The 26,293-nt window shown below is 41.0% G+C and overlaps 1 protein-coding gene across 4 annotated transcripts in view; it reads right to left on the bottom strand.

Annotated features, from left to right (window-relative positions):
- Positions 1–26,293, bottom strand: part of arhgap20b (Rho GTPase activating protein 20b) — a 111,240-nt gene that overhangs the window by 28,801 nt on the left and 56,146 nt on the right. For 3 of the 4 annotated variants that reach the window (XM_020531300.2, XM_048605490.1, XM_048605492.1), the window contains exons 4-9: positions 20,194–20,343; positions 20,042–20,083; positions 16,880–16,964; positions 13,494–13,571; positions 11,923–11,989; positions 8,320–8,508 (exon numbers count right to left, since the gene is read on the bottom strand). In XM_020531300.2, the coding sequence (XP_020386889.1) occupies positions 8,320–8,508; positions 11,923–11,989; positions 13,494–13,571; positions 16,880–16,964; positions 20,042–20,083; positions 20,194–20,343 (611 nt within the window). Of the gene's footprint in view, positions 1–8,319; positions 8,509–11,922; positions 11,990–13,493; positions 13,572–16,879; positions 16,965–19,829; positions 19,907–20,041; positions 20,084–20,193; positions 20,344–26,293 lie in introns of those variants that run through there. The other variant, XM_048605491.1, reaches the window with a different exon arrangement.

A 26,293-nucleotide genomic window follows, 5' to 3' on the forward strand; every position in this document is an offset into this window, starting at 1 on the left:
TGAAGAAGGGTCCAGACCTGAAACATCAGCTTTCCTGCTCCTCTGATACTGCCTGGCCTGCTGTGTTCATCCAGCTCTACATCTTGTTATCACAGAGAGAAGGATGATGGCTTTGTAACAGCAGAACTGAAAGGCTAGATCCATCACTCCCTGCTTCTCTTAGTCTCTTGAAAAGCAACACCCACTGATTAAGCAAATTGGAGAAATATCTTTCACAGGGATCTCTAGAACAGTGCTTTCTAAACTTCTTCCCAAGATGATCTCATTTTGAGGCTCAAATTGTTGCAGCCCCTTGGTGAGAACTGTGACAGTGAGGGCATTTTAGAGCATGAGTATGGCTGTGGGAGCTTTGTTGGAGACCCACAGTGGCAATAACTTCCTTGGAGCTCACAACCCCAACATTTTAGCTCATGACTCCACTTGGGGCCCTGATACCTACTTCAAGTATCCCTGTTCTAGGAAGTCTACAAATTTCACCATTGCTGATAACACAAGATATCAACAAAACAAAAACCAAAAGAACTGCGGATGCTGTAAATCAGGAACAAAAACAGAAGTTACTGGAAAAGCTCAGCAGGTCTGGCAGCATCTGTGAAGAAAAAAAAATCAGAGTTAATGTTTCAGGTCCGGTAAACCATCCTCCTATCAATAAAACAGTCATGTTCTCTAGTTAAAACCTAACATCTCAAGTACTCTAAGGACATTTTCAATTGCCCATTCTTAATCTTTCTTTTTGTATTTGGCACTACTCCCTTTTTTTAAATGTTACATTTGTGTTTGTGCATGGCTTTGATGTGACGAAGAACCAATATCAGTATAGCACAGGAACAGGCCCTTTGACCTACCAAGACTGCACTGGCACAAATGCTTTTTTAAACTAAAATCCTTTTGCCTCTACATGGTCTGTATCCCTCTATTTCTTACCTCTTCGTATATCTGTCAAGGTGCATCTTCAATATTGCTATTGTATCCACCTTCAATGCCACTTCTGGCAGCACATTCCTAGCACTTACTACCCTCCGTGTAAAAAAACAAATTCCTCTCACATCTCCTTTCAACTTCACCCATTTTACATTCAGCATATGTCCCTCAATAATTGACATTTCTACCCTAGGAAAAAGGCTCAACTCTATATTCTATCCATGCCTCTCATAATTTTGTAAACTTCTATCAGGTCACCCCTCAGCCTCTAACATTCAAGTAAAAACAAACCAAGTTTGTCCAATATCTCCTCATAGCTAATACCCTCCAAATCAGGTAACATCCGGTAAACCTTTTCTGTACCATCTCCAAAGCTTCCACATCTTTCGAGTAGTGTAGCAAGCAGAACTGTATACAATATTCCAAATTTGGCCTAAGTAAAGTTCTATACAGCTGCAACATGACTTGCCAGTTTTTTAACTTTATGTCCCAACTGCTGAATGCAAGCATGATATATGTCTTCTTGACCACCTTATCCACATGTGTTTAACTTTCAGTGAACTGTGGACTTGTATACCAAGATCATTTTGTATGATGATGCTACCTACTAAGGGTTCTGCCATTTACTGTATACTTCCCTCCTGCATTAGATCTTCCAAAACACCTCACCTCGCATTTGTTCCAATTAAACTCAATCTGCCATTTCTCTGTCCAAGTCTCCAGTGAATTTAAATTTTGCTGTATCCTCTGACGATCCTCCTCATGCTCTGCAGCTCCCCCAATCTTTCTGTCATCCACAAAATTGCTAATCAGGCCACCTACATTCTCCTCCACAGCATTTATATATATTACAAACAACAACACAGGGTCCCAGCACTGATCCCTGCAGAACACCACTGACCACAGATCTCGAGTCAGAAAAACACCTTTCCACCACTACTCTGTCTTCTATGACTAAGCCAGTTCTTTATCCATCTTACCAGCTTACTGCAGAACCAATGTGACTTCACTTTTTTGTATCAGCCTGCCATGAGGGACCTTGTCAAAGGCCTTGCTAAAGTCCATTTGGACAACATCTACTAGTCGGCCACCCACCAGTCATCTTTGTCACTTCCCCAAAACACTCAATCAAGTTTGTGAATCACAACCTTCCCCACACAAAGCCCTGCTGCCTATTGTTAATAAGTCCATGTTTTCCAAATGTGAGTAAATCCCATCACGAAGAATCTTCTCCAATAATTCCCCTGCCACTAACGTAAGACTTATCAGCCTGTAATTTCCTGCATTATCCCCATTGCTCTTCTTAAACAAGGAACAACATTGTCTATTGTTCAGTCCTCTGGGACCGCTCCTGTGACTAAACAGGATACAAAGATTCATACAAGGCCCCAGCAATTTCCTCACCTGCCATCCTCAGCAATCTAGGGTAGATCCCATTAGGTCCTGGGGACTTGTATACCTTAATGAATGATGTTACGTTTTATTATTTTTGTCAGGTTTAGTAAGTAATAATATGCCTCTTTCTTTCACTCAAGCTCCTTAATTTTGACGAGTGTTACATTTTAATTGATGTGTGATATAGCTACTTACTAAAGATAATTTTCTTTTTGCAGCCAACACAGAGATTTAAAAAGAAGGAAGCAGATTCATCCTCCTTACCTAGTTGTAACACTAACTCCCTTCTCAACAGTGACAAGCTGACTGCGAATAAACCATCTTTACAGGGGTCTTTGAATGCTACTTAAATGTTTATCATAATTTACTACTGGAGGTTTGGACAGGAATTTTGAAACATATGAGGAGAAATTCTGGGACACTTTGTTCAGTTTTCATCAACACTCATCAATATTTATTCTGGATATTCTCTCACCTAAACAAAAAATAACTGCTGTGATATTCATCTACCGGAAACTTTAAAGGAAGGGCTGGGAGAAAGGCAATGGCTGATCATTGGTATCATGATATGAGTCCTTTGTAATCTGCTGGAAGAATTGGAAGAGGATGTGAGAGCAAGCAGAGAAGCACCAGCTTCTGCAGAAGGAAGGAACAGGAGGAAAGGGAGGATGAGATGGGCCCTAGGTACAGGACATACCCTCCTTCTCTAAACCTCAGTAAGCTTTACATGGTCAGGAAGAACATAAGAACTAGGAGCAGGAGTAGGCCATCCGGCCCCTCGAGCCTGCCGTGCCATTCAATAAGATCATGGCTGATCTTTTTGAGACTCAGCTCCACTTACCTGCCCGCACACCATAACCCTTAATTCCTTTACTGTTCAAAAATTTATCTAGCCTTGCCTTAGACACGTTCAGCGAGGTAGCTTCAACCGCTTCACTGGGCAGGGAATTCCACAGATTCACAACCCTTTGGGTGAAGAAGTTCCTCCTGACCTCAGTCCTACAAGAAGAGATTGCATCGGGAGTGACACGCAGCCTGAGTGAGTGTACATTTCAGGGACTTTGGAGGCAGCAAGGGAATTTTTTTGCAGAGGGAAAATGGCACTTTCTGCTTGCTTTTCTGGTTCATAGTTTTTAAAAGTCTTCTTAATAGGATAAATTGAAGCCCAGCATCAGAGGCCCCGCACAAAAAAGAGTGACATCACTGGAAAACTGTCAATTCATTGATTGGTAACAGCTGCTAATTTGACTTGCTGTTGTAGGTTACTTTCAGATTCAAGGTAAATAGGAGAAATATTTACAGGCTATAAACTAAAAGACAAGGATGAAATTTTTAAAAATCAAATAAAGATCTAAGTAACTAAAATACAGATGTAGGACCATCTGATGTGCTGTACCTGCAGGATGTAGAAGTTGGTGGACCCAATTGTGGTGTAGTGACCACATCTGTAGCAAGTGTTGGTTGCTTGAGGAACTCTGGCTCAGAGTTGATGAGCTGGAGTCTGAGCTTCGAACACTGCAACACATCAGGGAGCAGGAGAGTTACCTGGAATGGGGGGTCTGTTCAGTTATCAGACCCTCCTGGTGTCTCAGATGTATGTAAATATAGTCTTGTACATGTAAAATGCCTTTGGTTTGTTTGTTGGATAGGGTCAAACTCCAATGTGCTTGTTTATTCAAATGCTACTGTGTAGAACCGAACTGCGTTAGTGACTGTGTATGTACATAAAGATATTTTTATGAAAGTATATTTTTAAAATAAAAAAAAGTTACTCGGATGCTGTGCTTCTGGAGTCAGTCACACCCCTTAGATTAACCAACCCAAATTTCATCAGTGGTATGGGGCAGGAGGGTGTGACTACAAGTGAGGCTGGTAGAAGGATCCAGAAGGTAATGCTGAGGGAGCCTCAGCTCTTGAGTTTGTCTAACAGATATGACATTCTTGTTTCCTGTGCAGATGAAAACAGAGGCTGTAATGAGGATGATCAAACTGACCGTAGCACTGTGCTACAGAGAACCATTCAAGAGGTGGCCATTCAAAGGGTTGGGGGAGAAAAGAGAAATGGAGTTGTATCGGGGATAGTATAGTCAGGGGAATAGACACTGTTCTCTGTGGCCAGGATTGAGAACCGCAAAGGCTGTGTTGCCTGCCTAGTGGACTATGACATCCGGGCTACAGAGGAACTTGGGTTTGGAGAGGAAAGATCCAGTTGTCGTTATCCACAATAATATAGGCAAAAAGAGGAAAGAAGTTCTGCTGAGGGAATATGAGCAGCTACGGGCTGAATCAAAAAGCATAGCCAAATCAATAATCTCTGGATTACTACCTGATTACTACCAGGCACAGGGGAAACAAGTTTAAAGAGGTAAACACATGGCTCAAAGATTGGTGTGGGAGAATTGGGTTCAAATTCATGGCACCAGTACTGGGGAAGGTGGGAGCTGTTCCAATGGCACGGGCTTTACCCCAGAATCCTTGCAAATCATGTAACTAGGTCTGTAGGTAGGGCTTTAAACTAAATAGTGGAGGGGGAGCGGGTTCAATCTCATGGAAATTATGGGAAAAGTTAAAGGAGGGGAGGGCTCAGGAAAGGTTATTAAATTTTCCAGTAAAGGTAATAGGACAGAGAGTATGGAAAGTGTCAGGAATCTAACTTCAGGGTCAGCAGATAAGTGGACAACTATGAGAAGGGGACAGTCGATGCAGGACTAAGGCATGTACTTAAATGCAAGCAGTATACAAACCAAGTTAAATGAGTTTGTAGTGCAGGTTGAAATCGGCAGGTACAATGTTGTGGGCATTATAGTGACATGGCTGCAAAGGGATCAGGTCTAGGAACTAAATATTCAAGGATACAAGACCAATTAAAAGATAAGGCAGGTGGGTAGATGGGGCAGGGTTACCTTGTTAGTAAGAAATGAAATTAAGTCGATAGCATAAAGCGATATAGGATTGGAATATGTGGGTAAAGTTGAGGAACTGCAAAGGGGAAAAGACCCTGATGGGAGTTATGTACAGGCCTCCTAGCAGTAGTCAAGGTATGGGGCAGAAAATAAATGACGAGATTGAAAAAAAATGTAAGAAAGGCGCTATTGGAACAATCATGGGGGACTTCAATACCCAGGTGGACTGGGGGAAAATCAGGTTCGTAGTGGATCCTAAGAAAAGGAACTTGTGGAATGTCTACCAGATGTTATTTTTTTTGAAGCAGCTTGTGGTAGAGCCCTCTAGGGAACAGGTAATTCTGTACTTGGTGATGTGTAATGAGGCAGACTTGATTAGGGAGTTTAAGGTGAACTAATTCCTAAGGGACTGTGGCCATAATAAGATTGAATTCACCTTGCAGTTTGAAAGGGAGAAGATTGAATCAGATATAACTGTATTATAATTGTGTAAAAGTAACAACAAAGACATGAGGGAGGAGCTGGCCACAGTTGACTGGAAGGGGCCTAGCAAGGAAGATGGTGGGGCAGCAATGGTAGAAGTTTCTGGGGGTAATTCAGGAGGCATGGCAGAAATTCATCACAAGGAAGAAGAAACATGCTAAGGAGAGAATGAGACAAACATGGCTGACAAGGGAAGTCAGGGACACCATAAAAGCAAAAGAAAAATCATTCTACATGATGAAGATCAGTGGGAAGCCAGAGGATTGGGAAGCCTTTAAAAACCAATAGAGGTTAACTAAAAAAGCAATAAGTGGGAAAAGATAAAATATGAAGGCAAGATAGCCAATAATATAAGATTGCAAGAGTTTTTTTTTTAAGATGTATGAAATGTAAGAGAGAGGCAAGAGTGGACATTGGAACACTGGAAAATGAAGCTGGAGAATTAGAAATGGGGAACAAAGAAATGACAGAGCAACTGAATAGGTACTTTGTATCAATTTTCACAGTGGAAGACATCAGTGGCCTACCAGAATGTCAAGGGAGTTAGGGGGCAAAGCTGAGTGTAGTGACAATCACTAAGGAGAAAGTGCTGGGGAAGTTGAAAGGTCTGAAGGTGGCTAAATCACCAGATGGACAACACCCTAAATTTCTGAAAGACATAGCTGAAGAGATTCTGGAGGCATTGGTGATGATCGTTCAAGAATCACTGAAGTCAGGAAGGGTCCAGAGGACTGGAAAATGGCGAGTGTAAGACACCTGTTTAAGAAGGGAGGGAGGCAGAAAGTAGGAAATTATACAGCTGTTAGCATGAACTCGGTTATTGTTAAGATTTTAGAGTTCATGTTTAAGGATGAGATTGCAGAATACTTGGAAGTGCATAATAAATAAAACTGAGTCAGCACGGCTTCATCAAGGGCGGTCATGTCTAACAAATCTGTTAGAATTCTTTGAGGAGATACGAGCAAAATTTAGACAAAGGAGAGCCAGTGGATGTGATCTATTTGGGTTTACAGAAGGCCTTTGACAAGGTGCTGCATAGGAGGCTGCTAGATAAGATAAGAGCAGATGGTGTTAGGGGCAAGGTACTGGCATGGATAGAGGATTGGCAAACCGGCAGAAGGTAGTAAGTGGGGATAAAAGGGGTACTTTTCAGAATGGCAGCCAGTAACTAGTGGACGTCTGCAGAGGTAAGTGTAGGGAAGAAAACTATTTATGATATACATTAACGATGTGGACAGTGGAACTGGGAGCATTGTTGCTAAGTTTGCAGATGACACAAAGTTAAAGTGGAGGGACAGTGTTGAGGTGACAGAGAGCCTGCAGGAGGATTTGGACAGGTTAGGAGAGTGAGCAAAGAAGTGGCAGATGGAATACGTGGGAAAATTGAGATCATGCACTTGTGTAGGAAGAATAGAAATGCAGACTATTTTCTCAAAGGGAAATCTGAACCACAAAGGGACTTAGACATCCTAGTTCAGAATTCTTTTAAGGCTGACATGCAGCTTCAGTTGGCAGTTAGGAAGGCAAATGCAATGTTAGCATTCATTTTGAGAGGGTTAAAATATAAGAGCAGAGATGTACTGCCGAGGCTGGATAAGGATCTGGTTAGAACACTTTTGGAATATTGAAATGTTTGGGAAGCCAGCTGGCATACAGGATCATAATTTCAGGTGTAAGTTGGCCACGACCAGGAGAACACTTACTGATACTTCGGTAAGCCACATGGAGTGGGGTTTAGGATGATTTTGGATTTGGGAAGGGTTGGGTAATGGAAGGATACCAACAGCAGAAAAGACCTAACCTTCACTGCGGGGCTTCACAGGACAATTTTTCAAATAGGTAAAGAAAATTGCATATCTAAGGCTCATTTTGTCTTGGTTCCTCTTCCTACTATCTCCACCTGTTGGAAAACCCATTATGATTTGCCTACATAAGTCATTGTAATTAGGGCTTTGGGACATGATCAGGGCTTGATCTACATATTGAAAGAGAAAGGTCCTTCTACTTTTTGGCAAATATTTTGCCACATTCTCAGGATATTAAAAGAAGCAACATGAATGCAGCAGGATATCTGCAGCTAAATCTCCTCAACAATTTTAACTGTCTATTCAGCTGGTTTCTACCTGATGAAATCAACTCAAATATCTCAGAAAAGCCAAAGAAGTACCTGCCTCCTGTTGAAAACTGATATCAAAATATTCTGTCAAATTTTTTAAACACTGAGCTCTGCACACCGGGTTTCATGTCACAAAATAGCATAGCGGTGCATATAGTATATATAATTACATTAAGTACTTAGTAACAGCGTAGCCACTCAATGCTAATCTTAAACCTATTCTGCTGTGCCTCATTCAGGAACCAAAAGCCATTCAGAACATACATACACATCAATAATTGAAGTAAATTTTTCTTAAATGACTTTAGGCTTTTTCCAGCCACTGTTCTGCTTGGACTTCTATTCCATGTTTTAGCTATTTTGCATGAAGAACAACCTTCTGATAGCAGTTCAAAGTAATTTTTTACTCGTTTGGACCTTTTTAAAGTAATACTCTTGATTTACATGTAACTTACCCTTTTTCCTCAAACAATATCTTTGATTATTTCACGTGTCACTCACCTCTGGTTACATGGATGTCTGGTTGAGGCCTTGGCTTCAGAATAAACTGACATTGTTTGGCTTTTGGGAGATCATCAAAGAGGATGGCTCTGTTGCTACCCTGTAATTGGGTATTAATGTCAGATTTTTCCATGTGTGCGGTAAAGTCTCTGAGGCAGTTCATCATTACACTAAATGGTTGCTCATGTCCTGTAACATAAAATGGAAAACCCTTTGTTTAGCTTTGAGAAGTAAATAGTTTATCATGGCATTGGGCCATCAATTTAAGATAGGGATAGTCACCAGCAAATACAACTAGGAATTCAGAAGAAACTTCTGAAGTGATGAGAACATGCAACCTGCTGCCACAGGGAGTGGTTAAAGCAAACAGTGTAGATACATTTAGGGCAAAGCTTGACAAACATATCAGGGAGAAGGAAGTAGGGGTTACAATGATGGACTTAGATGAGAAAGAAGGGAGGAGCTTAAGTGGAACACTAACACCAGCCAAGCCTGTCTGGACCTATATCTGTGCTTCCTAATCACATGCACTATTTGCCTCAGATTTTTAAACAGCATTAATACAGTATTAGAACCCTCAATTCACAGCTGTCCAAAGAAAATACTTGTAAAAAGATTCCATGGCACAATTTAAAGAAGAGCAAAGGAGTTCTGCTGATATAGTAGAAAACATTCCCTTCTAATAAACCATAAGCAAGTAGTTAATCATTTGTCTCGCTGTTGCTGCTGGGATCTGGATGTGTGTAATTTGCCTTTCACTTTTCCTACATATCAATCAGGACTTTTTTAAAAAATAATGAGTTATGGATGTGAATGGCAAGGCCATTATTTGCTGCCCATTTCTAATTGCCCATGAACTGAATGGTTTGCTAGTGCTATGTTAGAAGGCAGTTAAGAGTCAGCCACTTTGCAATGGGTTTGGAGTCACATATAGGCCAGATCAGGTAAGGCTGGTGGATTTCTTTCCTTAAAAGACTATGTATGCACCAGATGGATCTTCATGACAATTGATTCATGACACCATATATAGAATCAGCTTTCTATTCCAGATTTATTAAATGAACTTAAATTCCATTAGCTGTCATACTGTGACTCAAACCTGTGTCCCCAGAGCATTTGTATAGGTCTCTGAATGACTAGCCCAATGTACCACTGTTTCCACTGCACATTTAATACCTCTATTCAAAGGGAAAAAAAGTGTTTTGGTGAAGTTTTTGTTTCAGGAGTTTACAAACACCTGCCCAAGAACCATCCTGGCTGATCCAAACTAGGCAAAGACAATCACAGAGTGAGGGAGCCTTACCTCAATTTGACATAATACTGCGCTCAACCTACAATATGTATATAAAACATTCAGAAATATTCCATTCACTTCACTGAGCAAAAACACTCACCATATATTAATTATAAGACATTTTACTTTACTTTTGGAAAAGAAAGGAACAGGTGATGGGAATATATCCAAAGTAGTAAAATTCTAAATGGTGTGGCAGAACAGAGAGAACCAGGACTGTGAATAGACAGATCTTTAAGAGTAGGACTGCTTCCAGCATATTAAGATCTGTGCCAGAATTGTCTCTGTTCTCCTTAAGATATTGGAGTTGCATGAGGAAAAAAAGACTTGATGTTATACATAAAATACTGTTCACAACCATACTAACTGCCAACAAAACAATTTTCCTGAAGTGTTAATGCTGCTGGATTGTAGGAAGTGCAGCAGCTAGTTGATGGTTAGCAACCCGTCATGAACAGCAATTTGATAAAGAGCAGATAATATGTATTTGTCACATTGTTTGAGGGATAAATATCAACAAGACAATGGGAATAACCCCTTGATCTTCTCCAAGACCCTGCCATGGGGTCATTTACACCACCACCCAAGTAAGCAGATGGGGCCATGGTTTAATGTCTCACTTCCTACAGTGCAATGTTCCCTCAGTACATTGCTGAAGAGTCAGCCTTGATCTTTGTGCTCAGGAGTCGAGACTTGTACTGACAATCTTCATAGTTCAGAGGTGAGTGCACTACTAACTGAGTGATAGGTGTGAGCCAATGAACTGCTGCCTCTTAATCTAATTAAATAAATCATAGATCATAGAATCATAGAATCCCTACAGTGTGAAAACAGGCTCTTCGGCCCAACAAGTCCACACTGACCCTCAGAGCATTCCACCCAGACCCAGCCCCCTATAACCCACCTAATCTACACATCCCTAAACACTACAGGCAATTTTTTAGCATGGCCAATCCACCTAGCCTGCACATCTTTGGACTGTGGAAGGAAACCGGAGCACCCAGAGGAAACCCACGCAGACACAGGGAGAATGTGCAAACTCCACACAGACAGTCCCCTGAGAGTGGAATCGAACCTGGGTCCCTGGAGCTGTGAGGCAGCAGTGTTAACCACCAAGCCGCCCCATCAATTATCTGATGTTTAAAAAAGGAGAATCAGAAGTAAATGTGATCATGCCCTAATTCAGCTTCGCACCTGCTAACTTTCTACTGAGGATGTTTGATAGTGATCAGGAGCTGGAATCCTTGCTGTTTTATTTAATCCATTATACCTCAGGGAATACTGGCAAATTCTCATTTCTCAGGCTGTTGCCATGTCTTTATTTACCCAACTGAACACAGACCATGGTTTAGTCTAGAATAAACACAGGAAATGGTGAAAATATTCAGCAGTTTGGCAGCATCTATGGAGAGGAAAACAGGGCTACGTTTTCCCAGCTCTGTAGAGACAGGTTTGGAGATGGGGACATCAGGAAGCTAGTAAGAAATGTCATCAAGATGGCTGACAAACACTATCCTGCCTCAGGGTGACTTTCCCATCTGCGGTGGCTATGGGAGTCGAGAATCCAATTTGCAGAGGCAGGCTGTCAATCATGCCATTAGCAGCCTAAACCAAGGGCCATTTTGAGCGAGTGTTGCAACTTTTCCAGTATTGGAGAGGCCAATGTGTCCAGAGTCCAGCAACATGCAGGAGGCAGCTTTTCACTGGGAGGGCAATGGATCATGGGTGGCTAAGTTAATTGACTGCATCAGGAGGCTGCTCACTGAGGTCCAGAAATGGAGAGATCAACGTCTACACTATGGCTGCTCATCATACTTTGTCATCTTTCACACTACTGAACGAAAGACCTTGATGAACATCTCCATTTTCAGGAGGTCTTCTAGGTCTCAATATCCTCTAGCAGCACTGACTAGTCCCAGTGGGGTGCTATCCAAACATTTCTGTGAGCTGTCCTACTGGGCTCAACAATTTCTTGATGATCTGCTGTCTTTAATTGGACAACAAACTTCTGCCTGCTATCTCTGTTTCTCTCCCCGCAGATGCTGCCAGACTTGATCACTGTTGGCAACATTTGCTGTTTCTCATTCAGATTTCCAGCATTATCAATACTTTGGATTGAATCTGGTGAGTTTGGCTTATTTCTGCAGCACATGTATTTTTTCCCCCACTACTTAGCCATCAATAGAGTTCACCGGTAACAGAAATGTTTCAACCTCCAAACAGTAGTGAAGCTTGTCCTATTTTAAGGCTTGCTAAATTTAATCACTGACACACCTCAAGATGAAGACAGTGTTAAAACTAGCACTTACCAATCAGTGGGTAGGGTGTAGCCTCCTTTCCTGAAATCACCCAAAGCTGGTAATTACAAGCTCTGTCCTGTTTGTTTTATAAAGAAAATATTATGAATCAATTCACAGGAACATGGGCAAGCAAACTATACCTCAGGATTTCTGTTCAGTCATGCAGGTTGTAAGGGAACTGGAAGGTGAAACAATTGTTCATGTGTAATTGGGGTTCACAGAAGTGGATGTTGGATGGGGAGTGTACTTATTTCTGTTCAGCAGATGGAAGTTGACAAAAGAGGGGTTGATTTCCATTTGTGCATGGGTGGTGGTCTACAGTACTGCTGATTCCTGCCCACGTGAAGGAAGTGTGAGTTGTGAGGGCAAAATGATCTCTAAACTTAGTAGAGGTAGGAGGAAAGATTCACTGGAATTTCCATTCACATTGTTCACCCAGGAGTGTTTCCAGTTGTTGTGCTGATTGATAGAGACGATTACTGCTACAACTTAGGAGGAAAATGAAGAACTAGTGTTGGCCATGACCTCTTCAGCCACATAGGTGGGTGGAGTGGGCTATATTCTCATTATTTACTCGGAAATTGGAATTTACAGTGGTGCAAATGATTAGCAACCTGAGACTTAATAGCATTCTGTATTTCTTTTTGCATTTTGGTCATGAATAACTGAAATGATTGTTGTTATTTTGCAATTTATAGATGATATATGTGTACACCTAGACAGTTAGCTTTCTGGAAAATTATTTAACAGTTGATTAAAATATTTTAAATGAAGTTCATACTTTGCTATGTACCCGTGCATTTAATGAGATAAATTTGAATTTCTTTTGCTATGCACACAAACATTTCAAATTAATATATAATAACTTCCTTTATACAGTTCAAAGCTACAGCCTGAAACATTTCAATCTAAAAAGTTCCATCACCAGTACTAACTAAACTCTGAGTGATATCAAACTGTATTGACTTATATGAGTGGACTCCATGGTTAAAGGAACATGCCAGATAACACATTCCCACAATTGAAATTGACCACCAATCAGAAAGCTGACAAATTTATATGATATTGACCAGACACCAGCAACTACTAAGAAAAGAGAAGCAAATCTGAACAATAAAATCATCAAACAATTCAGAGCCACCAGATTAGCTATCCCACCAATTGAAAATTGTAACATTTATCATCCTGGTTGCGCTTCTAGGTAAAATGTAACCTTTAACTCTCTGTGACAACGCCACTGGCAACCTGTCAGTTTATATTAACAATTTTGCATCGAATAACTGTCCATCATTCGTGAGATATCACACTCTAAATATTACACATTGTTACAGATACAAAGTTATCTAAAAGATGTCACTCACTGTTCCATCACCTGAAATTTACAAGTTTACAATAGACCTTTGATAAATTTCTGATGTTAAGTGCATACCATCTAAAATTACACATTGAAACTAAATTAGTATCCCCTTTATACTTCAAATTCAATATTATCTGAGAGCAGGGCTAGGGAGATCATCTAATGCACTACAAGAGTATTTCATGTTCCTAAGCCATGTACAAAATAAAACAATTCAACTTACTTTTACATTGAGCTGTTGAGCTGCCATTTTAATGACCTTTCTCGCCGTATCTGTGTTACCCACCATAAGTGTTAATGCCTAGTAAATCAAAAACAGATGTTCACATCAGTTTCATATGAACATATTCTAATCTTTGTTTTTCAAAGAGCGTGTAATGTGTTCAGAGTCATGGCATCATTTGAGCTTTACATTACAGAAAGAAACCCTTTGGATCATCCATACCAGTGTCCACACCAATCATCAAGCACCTACCTCCACTTGTACCAGCAAGGAAACTCCTGTTGGCCTCCCTCAGCTGATGAATCAGTGCTACTCTGTTGAACAGTACTTGTAATAAGCACTGAGGGTGGTAAGGATGCAAAATGTACCCTGGGTGGGCCATCTCAATGTCCACCAAAGCACTACTGATAAAACTGGTTGGATCCTAAAGGACATAGCTGCTAGACTGGATCTGTAGCAGGTGGTGAGAGTACCAACAAGATGGAAAAATACACTCAACCTCATCCTCTTCAAAATGTCAGCTGCAGATGCATCTGTCCATGACAGTATCAGTAAGAATGTCCACTGCACAGTCTTTGTGGAGAAGAAGTCCACTCTTCATATTGAGAATACTCTCCATTGTGTTCTGTGGCTCTATCACTGTGCTAAATGGGGCAGACTTCAAACAGATCTAACAGCTCAAGGCTGGGCATCCATGAGGCACTGTGGGCCATCAACAGCAGCAAAACTGTACTCTAGAACAATCTGTATCCTCTTGGCCCAACATATCGCCCACTCAACCATTACCATCAAGCCAGTGGATCAACCCTGGTTGAATGGAGAGTAGCGGAAGGCATGCCAGGAACAACACCAAATGAGGGTTCAAACAGGACTACTAGCACGCCAAACAGCATTATCGGTAAGTGATAGACAGAGCTAAGCAATCACAGAACCAACAGATCAGATCTAAGCTCTGCAGTCCTGCCACATCCAGTCATGAATGGTGGTAGACAATTAAACAACTCATTGGAGAATCAGTCTCCACAAATATTCCCATTCACAATCTTGGAGAGGCCCCACACATTAGTGCAAAATATAAGGCTGAAGCTTTTGCACCAATATTCAGCCAGAAGTACTGAATGAATGATCCATCTCAGCCTCCTCCAGTGATCCCAGCATTACAAATGTCAATCTCCAGCCAATTTGGTTCACTCCACCTGATTTCAAAAAGCAAGACAAATCCAGCCCAGCCAATTACAGCCCCAATGATCTGCTTTTGATCATTAGTAAAGTGATGGAAGGTGTCACTGACAGTGCTATCAAGCAGCACCTGCTCAGCAATAACCTGCTCAGTGACGCCCAGTTTGGGTTCCACCAGGACCACTCAGCTCCAGACCTCATTACAGCCTTGGTTCAAGCATGGACAAAAGAGTTGAATTCTGGAGATGAAGTGAGAGTAATAGCTCTTGAATTCAAGGCTGGATTCAATGGAGTGTGGCTTCAAGGAGTCCTAGCAAAATTGAAACTGTTTGGTATTAGGGGATAAACTGTCTGCTGGTTGGAGTCATACCTGGCACATAGGAAGTTGGCTATGTTTTTTATAGGTCAGTCGTTTCAGCTCCAGCACATAGAAATCATATAAACCCTATCGCATGAAAGCAGGCCATGTGCCCCTTCAGCTCCACACCAATCCTCTGAAGAGCATCCCACCCAGATCCACCTCCATATTTCCCATGGCTAACCCACCTAGCCTACACATCCCTGGACACTACGGGCAATTTAACATGGTCAATTCACCTAACCTGCACAGCTTTGAACTGTGGGAGGAAACCAGGGCACCCAGAGGAAAGACGTGCAGACTCGGGGAGAATGTATAAATTCCACTCAGACAGTTGCTTAGGGGTAGAATCGAACCCTGGTCCCTGGCGCTGTGAGGCAGTAGTGCTCACCACTAAGCCACTGTGCTGCCTCATTTCTGTAGGATTTCCTCAGGATAGAGCCCTAGGCACAAACATCATCAGCTACTTCAGCAATGACCTCCATCATCAGGTCAGAAGTGAGAATACTCACCGATGATTGCACAATGTTCAGTACCATTTGCGACACCTCAGGTACTGAACCATGTTCAAATGCAACAAGATCTGGACAATATCCAGGCTTGGGTTGACAAGTGGCAAGTAACTTTTACACCACACAAATGCCAGCCAATGACCATTCTCGATAAGAGACAATCTAACCATTGCCCCAAGACATTCAATGGTGTTTGCATCACTGAATGCCCCACTATCAACATCCTGGGGGTAACCATTGACCAGAAACTCAACTGGACTCACCACATAAACCCAGTGGCTGCAAGAGCATGTCAAAGGCTAAGAATACTGCAGTGAGTAACTCACCTCCCGATTCACCAAAGTCTGTCCATTATCTACAAGGCAAAAGTTAGGAGTGACGTGGAATATCCCCACTTGCCTGGATGAGTGCAGCTCCAATAATACTCAAGAAGCTTGACACCATCCAGGACAAAGCAGCCCACTTGATTTGTACCACATTCACAAACATCCACTCCCTCCACTCAGCAGCAACACTGTGTACTATCTACAAGATGCGCTGCAGAAATTCACCAATGATCCTTAGACAGCACCTTCCAAACTCATGACCACTTCCATCCAGATGGACAGGAACAGGAGATACACGGGAACACCAGCAGGTTTTTACCATCCTGACTTGGAAATATATCATCGTTCTTTTTCTGTCATTGGATTAAAGTCCTGGAGCTCCCCCTAGCAGTATTGTGGATCAACCTACAGCACATGGACTGCAGGAGTTCAAAAGGGCAGCTCACCACCACCGTTTCAAGGATACATAGAGACAGACAATAAATGCTGGCCAGCCAGTGATGCCCACATCTCATGAATGAAAAAAAAAACTCATTCAGTTCCGCCCTCAGTCACACACACTCATTTACTCACACACTCATTCACTGGCACAATCATTCACTCTAGCTGTTAGTCACTCACATTGAACTTTGGGACCTTTAAACTCTTACCAGAATACAACAGAAAGAACTGTAAACAGTGGGTCTGGCTCCTGTGCAGATTCACTTTGCTGCTCCCTCTGAGGCTTAGTGTGCTGAAAGCGTTCTGCAGACTTCTCCATTGAAGTTTAAACAGAAATATTAGAGGAAGGGAAGTGGGTTTTTTTTTTGGCTGGTCACCATTGGAAACAGGTGTTCCGATCCTGATTGGAAGATTTGGACCATTATCATTTACAGTATCTCTTAAAGCCTTTTCTGAACAGAAACCATTTTTCTAATTTCAGCAAAAACCACAATCTTAACTACATAAAATTTGAAAAATATATCTTTACCAATGTTTAATATAAATTAAGTTAGAAGCGACAACACATACTGAAGCACCACTCTGCATTGTCATCACTAGCATCTTCATTGATATCTTCTTGGGATATTCATCTTGCTTCATCTCTTTGATTTGCCTGTGTACAGATAAAACAGTTATGATTAATATCTCAGGACATAAACTACGAGCAACAATTTGACATCAATGAATAATCTGCTTTGATCTTGTACAACCGAAGAAACTCTGAAACAATGCATTCCACAGGTAAATAGCATTGCTGAAAATTAAGAAATTGTTTCGTCCACCTTTCTTCTTTCCCTTCCTCTTGACTCCTACAAAGGATTACAGTTTGATTGACGCTGAAGGTTCTCCAGTACCTTTCCACGTAGCCATTCTTTATCAAATAAAAGCAAAATACTGCAGATTTTGGGGATCTGAAATAAAAACAGCAAATGGTGGAGAAGCTCAAAGATCTGTGGAGAGAGAAACTGAGTTGATTCTTCGAGTCAAATATAACTCTTTTTTGGAATTAGTTTTGGAAACAGTTCTGCAGAAGAGTCATTGGACTCAAAAGGTTAACTCTGTTCTCTCTCCAAAGATGCCATAAGACCTGCTGAGCTTCTCCATCATTTTCTATTTAATTTAAGCCATTCTTCATGTGTCAGCCTTGACAGTGAGTCCCAGCAGGCCATGTGACTTGGGCATGACAGTCAAAAAGCTATCCTCTGAATATCAGATGTTCTCATGAAATTTCCAGTTCAAGACCCTGGAATGTAATAAGGAGCAGGGCCAGTCTGGCTTATATTTCTAGTCTAGTGTCAAATATGCTTCAGTTGAGATAATTGCAGTTCAGAAATTAAACCAGGGATCTTTTAACCCTACAGAATGATAAAATGTATAAAAGACACTGATTACAAAAGTGAAGAGAATTTTCATTAATTCGCCTCACATTTAAAATTTTTGAATTTGGACCTTTGTTACTGCATAATGTTATATTGCAGCAATTATCATTGTGAACACAAATTTTCTTCACATAAACAAAATCACAAGTGTCACACATAATATTGCATTGAGGTTATCAGAAGTATTTATAATATCTGATATCTGTGACTCAATTTCTAAAATATTATGATGCTGTACACAGACAATTACAGGGACCCCTATTTCGAAAGCAATTAATTGCCTCTGATGTGCTTTGAGATATCTTGAAAGGTGTTTTTTTTTCAATGTAGCAGTTTGGGAATGTAAGGGATACAAATGTGACCTATTTGCAGAAATGCCTGACCAGGTAATGTTCATCTGATCCAAACTAATTAATAAGTTTCTCTAAGATGTATGGATTATTTATTCAATGGTGAGTTGATTCAATTTTTCTCCCTCATCTCAGATGTTTAGTTACAATGGTGACTGCCCCTTTAGTGCTTTAACAGCACAGGACTTTTAAGAGATGGGGCATTAAGAGCAGAGGAGAGTTATTCTTCGTGTCAGTTGGCAGGTGTAGAGTACTCTCCACCACTTCAAGTCTTTCAAAGTAGGTACAAATAACCAGCAATGTCAGTAGCAATATGCCTAAGAAGGTAATATTTAGCAGGGAGGCTGTAACAAGACTGGTGCGATCTCTTAGTAAGACCACAGTACAATATGCAATATCTGAATGACATTGAATGTGAGCATATCCCACAATTTTCGAGCTCCTTTCAGGCTAATACTATAGGCATCTTTAGTAACAGCTAGCTTTCTGCCCACAGATATATCCAGAAAATCTTTTAGAAAGTAAAGCAACCTCATTACTGTTGCCACTTAACAATGTAAGCAATGTGACAGGGTAATGTGATTTCATACAGCTTTTGCCTATTAAAGCATCTCTATACAATGTTAAGCATATTTCTCATCTGACTGTAGGCATGGTATGGAACCAATCAATTCATGCTTGCCTGAAAGCTGCTTATATGTTCATTCTAAATCAATCATCAATGCTACTATACTTCAGGAGGCATGAAGAGGAGTCCTCAGATTTACTCATGACCAAGGCAGAAAAAAACTCAGTGCCGCGAAGAACAAAATTTAGTATGCAACCAGAATTGCATCATGTGAATCTTAAAGCAGTTTTCATGTGTCCAAAATTACAAGATGCATCCCCACCCAAATTTTTCAGAATAATTGTTGTCTGTTGTCTGTAATCTTGAGAAGTACAGCAAAGCCATGTCATAACAAAATAATTATTATCAATACAGGCAAACACACAGTAGTATACCATATTTATCATCAACCAAGACACTTTCCAAGCAATACCAAAGCTGTTCTAAAGAAGAATCATAATGAACTCGAAACATTAACTCTGTTTCTGTCTCCACAGATGTTGCTAGACCTTCCGAGTTTCTCCAGCACATTCTGGTTTTATTTCATTACCAACTGTATGCTATTTATTAAAAGTGGCAAATCACAATGTAGATTCTATTATACAGATCCTTTTAACCTTCGCGATCATGTTCAGTTTTTCATATATAATCTAAAGTCATCTTAAGCTCAGGTCTTGATAGTCATATCCAACAATAATCTTAAAATCAAACTGGTTTTTGTTTGCTCCATGTGAAATGGGAGAATGCTACCAGATAACATTAGCACAGTGGTGCTTGTGCTCTATCTCAGGTAAGTAGTACATAGCCTACAGCTCTTCCAGGTCATTTCTGTGAATGTAGTAAGCATGTTGTAAGGCAACAAATGTGCATTGACAAGCTGATGGAAATCTACTAGCCCTGTGGCTCATTGGAAAAATAAGTATCAATTGAAAGAGGAACATTGGTTGCTGTCAGTAGCATCTCTCCCCAGCTCACCGTAACATTTGGATTACTCCTGGATAACACACCAACAGCAAGTTTAAAGATTTGATTACTTTTAAAGTGAACCTTCCTAGAAAATGTAGAAATGTAGTTATAGAATGATAGCAGGTCAGGGTCAGGTTGTGATGGCCTTTACAATTGAATAGCCAGTTGATACTCACTGTCTAGACTCGCTCATGAAGAAAGTCCCCATGGCGAGGTAGCAGAGAGCGGCAGACACGAGTGGAATTCTACCCCACTTTAAGAAAGAAATCAAAGATGTTAGTATCCATTCAAATGTGTTTTTGTCAGAGTCACACCACAGAGACACCACTCTGAACCACATAAGACAGCACACTTGCCATATGGCATAAAGAAGAATTAAACTTCTTACCATTGAAGTGCTGAAAGCCATTTTTCCTTTGCTTCTGCAGAACTGAAAGATATTTAGCAAAGATTAGTTAAGTTTTTGGCATGTCACATTCAAATATTTTCATTGCTCCCTTCCAGAAAATTTGAACAGAAATTTTCAAAATGATTTTTCACCTAAAAGTGATCACGCAGTTAGTTGTGGGCCATCCAATGACAAAAGAATTTTCTGGAGTTGTTTTCCTCTCGCATACTTCATCAATGCAGAAGGCTGTCCACATTTCACACAATCTGACCTGATTCTTCAGCTTTAAGTTAGTTGAAGACCTGTGTGGAATTAAAGAATGAAGTGAAAAATCCAAACACGTCTCACGAAGATGATGAGAATGAGGAAAGTGCTCGTTCAACTGTTGGGTGAAAATGAAGTTGGCTGTGAGGCTTCCATATTTGAATAACCAGGTGGTATCTATTGTTTAGGCTCACACATGAAGAACTGCCAGTTGGGTGAGATAATGGAGGGCTACTAGCTGCCATGGATGTGCAGTCTCACAAAGAGTTGGTCCTCAGAAAGAAAGAAGTAACTATGATGTTAAATTGAATGTGTTCACTTTTCCAATTTCAAGCACAGTACTTGAGTACTGTACCTCAATGGGGTTTGGAAGTCTTAAATCAGAGAGGCTGTCCTCCAATCATCTATGTTCTGCAATTCTCAAGTACCAAATAAACTTTTCGTGAAATATTAATGTTTACATCTACTTCATCATAAAAATTTGTATCTCGTCTTATATGTGAGTCAGCTCCAGATACAGTACTATGTTTACTGAATGTGTTTGCACCATTTAATAAGGACAGAACATCAAGTTCCAGTTGGAAAGTGCTGTGTTGCACCCAAATAAGGCAATGGGAGACTGGGCCAGGATTTCAATTACTCAGCATTTTAGATAAACCAAACATATTACAGAGAGAGAAGCAGCAGAGGTGGAGTCAGAGAAATGTTATTTTTCATCTCTTTGTAATATTGTGATGTTTGTTACTGTCTTTGTAGATTAAGTCATAGTGTGATAGTAATGTGTAAGAAAAGTTTCATTTTTTACATTCCTTACTTTGCTGTACAGAGGCACATTACACAAAAAATGATACTATTGACTATAAGCTTACCAAATGTCCAAGATAAACCTGAATTTCCCCTTGCTGTTTGGATAAATAATTCTAGAATAAATAAGACTTAGAATTCCTTTTACCGCATTACCTTTTATGGAGTGAGAAATTGTGCATTTTAGGGGAGATAAGCTAATAACTAAGTGAGTGGTTAATCAATGATAACTGTTTTAAATCTATGTTTTTTAAAATTCATTCATTGAATGTCAGTATCACTGGGGAGGCCAACATTTGTTCCCCAATCCCTGATTGTCCTCGAGAAATTGGTGACTCACTTTCTTGAGCCATTGCTATCCATCTAGTGTATTATTGACACATTACAGTTCTGTGAGGGAGGAACAAAAAAGCTGAATTCCAGAGTTAAGGTGAGAGTGATTCCCTTGACAGGCACCATTTGAGTCATGTTCGTATCAAGAAACCTGAGTGAAATGAAATAAATGAGAACCCAGGCAAAACCCCCCAGTAGTTAGAGACACACACTGAGAAAGAAAGTTGGTTCTGGTTGTTGAAGGTTAACCATCTTAGTCCTGAAACATTACTGCAAGAGTTTCTCAGGGTTAAAGCAAAACTAAAAGTAAAATACTGCAGATGCTGGAAACTTGAAATTAAAGCAGAAACTGCTGGAGAAATGCAGCAGGTCTGGTAGCATCTGTAATCTGTCAGACCCACTGGGTTCTTCAGGATAGTGCCCGTGAACCATCCATCCTCAGCTGCATGATCAATGACCCTCCTTCCACAAAGTCAGAGATCGGAATGTGCAATCAGCAGGGAGCAATGTTCAAAAACATTCAAAACTCCTCAGATGCTGAAGCAGCCAATTCCTGCACATACATCAAAACCCGGACAATGCTCAGAGCCAATAAGTAGAGAAAAACTGTGCCAGGCAATGATCATCTCTAACAAGAGAGAATTTAATCATATTCAGTGGCATTACCATTGGTGCAAGTCCCACCAGTGGCATCATGAGGGTTACCACTGACTAGAAGCTTAACTAAACTAATCGTATAAATATTGTGGAAATAAAAGCAGGTCAGAGGCATGGAATTCTTCAGCAAGTAACTCAGCAACTGATTCCCCAAAGCCCATCCATCTTCACCCAGACACAAGTCATGTGTGTGGTAGATGAGTGTAACTCTAATAATTCACAATATCATTTGCAACAACACAGCTTGCTAACTGACAACCCATCCAAAACCCTAACAATTCATTCCCTCCATCAGCAGCAGCGTATACGCTCGACAAGTTGCACTTCAGCAACTTGCCAAGCTTCCTTCGGCATTATCTTTCCAACCTGCGACTTTTACAACTTAGAAGGAATAAAATCTCTTCTAAATTATACACCATCCTGACTCAGAATGATGTTGTTGTCCATTCACTGTCAGTGGGTCAAAACCTAACAACAGCAGTGTATCTAAACCACTTGGACTGCAGTGGTTCATGTAGATGGTACATCAACTTACGAACTCACCCTTTCTCCACAATAAGGTAGTTGAAGCATGATGACCCACATCTATAGAAACTGTTGGCAGCTTGAGGAACTTCAACTCCGAGCTGATGGGCTCGAGTTTAACCTGAGGACACCGACAAATCAAGGAGGCGAGGGGTACCTGGACACTATGTTTTCAGGAGACAGTCACACCCCTTGGGTTGATTACATAAAATTTAGTCTGCGGTCCGAGACAATAGGGTATGGCTGCAACCGAGGCAGGTATTGGGATCCCGAATTTAGCTTTAGAAAAACCTCATCCACTGTTTTTCCAATCATTACAAAGTTCTTGCTCCTGATGTGGACAAGAGCACAGACAACAGAGAGGATGACAGAGCTGATCACAGCACCGTGGTACAGAATGCCATTCAGGTGGTTGGAAAAAGAGAAATACAGTAGCAGCAGTAGGGGATAGCATATTAGGCGAATAGATAATCTCCTCTGAACTAAAAACAGAGAAGTCCCAAACGCATTGTTGCCTGCCTGGTGCAATCGTTCAGGAAATGTCCTCTGAGCTGGAGAAGAACTTAGAGTGGGAGGGATTGATCCAGCTGTTGTGGTTCATATAGGGACTTTTTCTGAATGCACGCAATGTTTGTAACAAGATAGATAAGTCAAATAAAATAAATGGAAATGACTTTTTAGCTATTAAAGAAAGGTGGTTGCAGGATGACCAAGACTGGGAACTCAATAATTAAGGATACTCAATATATGGAAAGGATAGGCAAAAAGGAAAAGGAAGTGGAGTAGATTTGTTAATAAAACAAGGTATCAGTGTAGTGGAAGTGGTGACAATATAGAACAGTACAGCACAGGAACAGGCCCTTCAGTCCACCATGTCTGTGCCAACCATGATGCCATGTAGTTGACTCTGAACTGCCCTCTGGGCAATTAGCGATGGACAATAAATGCTGCCTAGCCAGTGACATCCTCATCCCGTTAATGAATAAATAAAAAAAACTATCAAAAAAATTCCAAACTAATTCCATCTACGTGCACATGGTTTGTGTCCCTCTATTCCCTTTATGTCTAAATGCCTTTTAAATGTTGATATTGTATTTGCTTCTACCACCTCCCCTGGCAATGTGTTCTAGGCACCTACCACTCTCTGCGTAAAGAACTTTCCTCACACATCTTCTGTAAACTTTCCCCTTCTCACCTTAAACCTATGCCCCCCGCCCCCACCTGGTATTTGACATTTCTACCCTGAGAAAAAGACTCTGACTATCCCCTCTATCCATGCCTCTCAAAATTTTATATACTTCTATCAGGTCGCCCCTCAGCCGCTGACACTCTAGCACAAACAGTCAAAGTTTGTCCTATTTTGTTTTATAGCTAAGATACTCCAATCCAGCAACATCCTGGTAAACCTCATTTGCACCCTCTCCAAAGCCTTCACATCCTTCCTATAGTGTGGCAACCAGAACTGCACACAGCACTCCAAATGTGGCCTAACTAAAGTTTAATACAACTAAAGTTTTTATGCAGCTATGAGTGCAATCGGTAATGATATGGAATTGGTTTGGATTGAAATAGTGAAAAGCAAGGGAAAGAACTCACAGGTGGGAGTGTTCACAGGCTCCAAAGTGTTTCCTCACTGTAGGATAAAGTATGTAGATTGTGAAATAATAGAGACATATCAAAAGCACATTAAAATTGCTATGGGTGATCTTAATCTGCTTATTGACTTGCCAAATCAGACTAGCAAGGGTAATGTGGAAGATGAATTTATGCAGTGTACCAAGGATTGTTTCTTAGAAAAATACATTGCACAACCTACCCAGGAACAGGCTATTTTAGATCTAGTAATGTATAAGGATGTAGGAGTAATAAGAGATCTTTCATTTAAGAATTCTCTAGGGGGTAGCAATCACAACGTGGTGGAAGGTTAAAGTAAATGTGTGACTCATGGAGGATGCAACTGGGAAATTCATAATGGGAAACAGGGAAATGGCAGATAAATAAAAGAGATATTTTGCATCAGTCTTCAAGTTGGGTAAATGATAAACATCTCAAAGATAAGCAAGTTGCTAAGCGAGAGAGTGAAAATGCAGAGATGGATGTAGTAGCCATCATTTAGGAGAAGTTGTTGGGGAAGCTGAAAAGTCTGAAAGTGGATAAATCACCTGGACCAGACAGACTACACCCCAGAGTTCTGAAGGAGATAACTGGGGAGTTGGTAGAAATATTGGTGGTGATCTTTCAGGAATCACTGAAGTCAGGGAGGATCCCAGAGGACTGGAAAATGGTTAATATAGCACCCCTGTTTAAGAAGGGATGGAGGCAGAAGATAGGAAGCTATAGGCCAGTTAGCCTGATCTTGGTTGTGGGTAAGATTTTAAAGACCTTTTATTAAGCATAAAATTGCAGAGTACTTGAAAGTGCATGGTAAAATACAGCTGAGTCAGCAAGGATTCATCAAGGGGAGGTCATGCCTGTCAAATAATAGAATCCCTACAGTGTGGAAACCGGTCCTTCGGCCCAACAAGTCCTTCCCAACCCACAGAGCATCCCACCCAGACCCATCTACCTATAACCCACATAATCTACACATCCCTGAACACTACGGGCAATTTAGCATGGCCAATCCACCTACCCTGCACATCTTTGGACTGTGAGAGGAAACCGGAGCACCCGGAGGAAACCCACGCAGACATGGGGAGAATGTGCAAACTCTACACAGACAGTCGCCTGAGGGTGGAATCCAACCGAGGTCCTTGGCTCTGTGAGGCAGCAGTGCTAACCACTGAGCCACCATGCTGCCCTTACTCTGCTGCAATTCTTTGAGGAGGTAACAAGCAAGTAAGACAAAGGACAGCCAGTGGACATGATCTATTTGGATTTCCAGAAGGCCTTTGACAAGGTGCTGCACATGAGGCTGCTGAATAAGATAACAGGCAAGGTGTTACGGCAAGGTGCTGGCACAGATAGAGGATTGGCAAACTGGCAGAAGGCAGAGAGTGGGGATAAAGGGATCTTTTTCAGGATGGCAACCAGTGACTAGTGGAGTTCCTCAGCGGGCAATGTTGGGACAACTATTTACATTATACATTAACAATCTGGATGAAGGAACTGAGGCACTGTTGCGAAATTTGCAGATGACACAAAGATAGGGGATGGGCAGGTGATGTTGAAAATTCGGGAATTTATATATATGTATTAATCAATTAAAACTTCCCCACTGATTAAAGATTTAACAGCACCTTAGGTTTGTTTAATACATCCTCATCAGTGATGTGAACCTTTGATCTTTTAATTATAAATTCTGTGTCCGATACTACCGCTCTCACTAATACCTGAAGAAGGAGCGGGGCTCCGAAAGCCTGTGTTTTCAAATAAACTTGTTAGACTGTAACTAGGTATCATGTGATTTCTGACCTTGTCCATCCCAGTCTAACAGCGGCACCTCCATATCATCTAATACAAGAGCAGAGGTGTACTGTTGAGGCTGTATAGGGCTCTCATCAGAGTGTGTTTGGAATATTGTGAGCATTTTTGGGCCCTGTATCTAAGTAAGGATGTGATGGTTTTGGATGGGGTTCAAAGGAGATTTATAAGACTGATCCCGGGGATGAAGGGCTTATCATATGAGGAGCGTTTGAGGACTCTGGGTCTGTAGTTGATGGTGTTTCA

This window comes from Rhincodon typus, chromosome 14 (assembly GCF_021869965.1).
Source record: "Rhincodon typus isolate 14 chromosome 14, sRhiTyp1.1, whole genome shotgun sequence".
Taxonomy (NCBI): Eukaryota; Metazoa; Chordata; class Chondrichthyes; order Orectolobiformes; family Rhincodontidae; genus Rhincodon; species Rhincodon typus.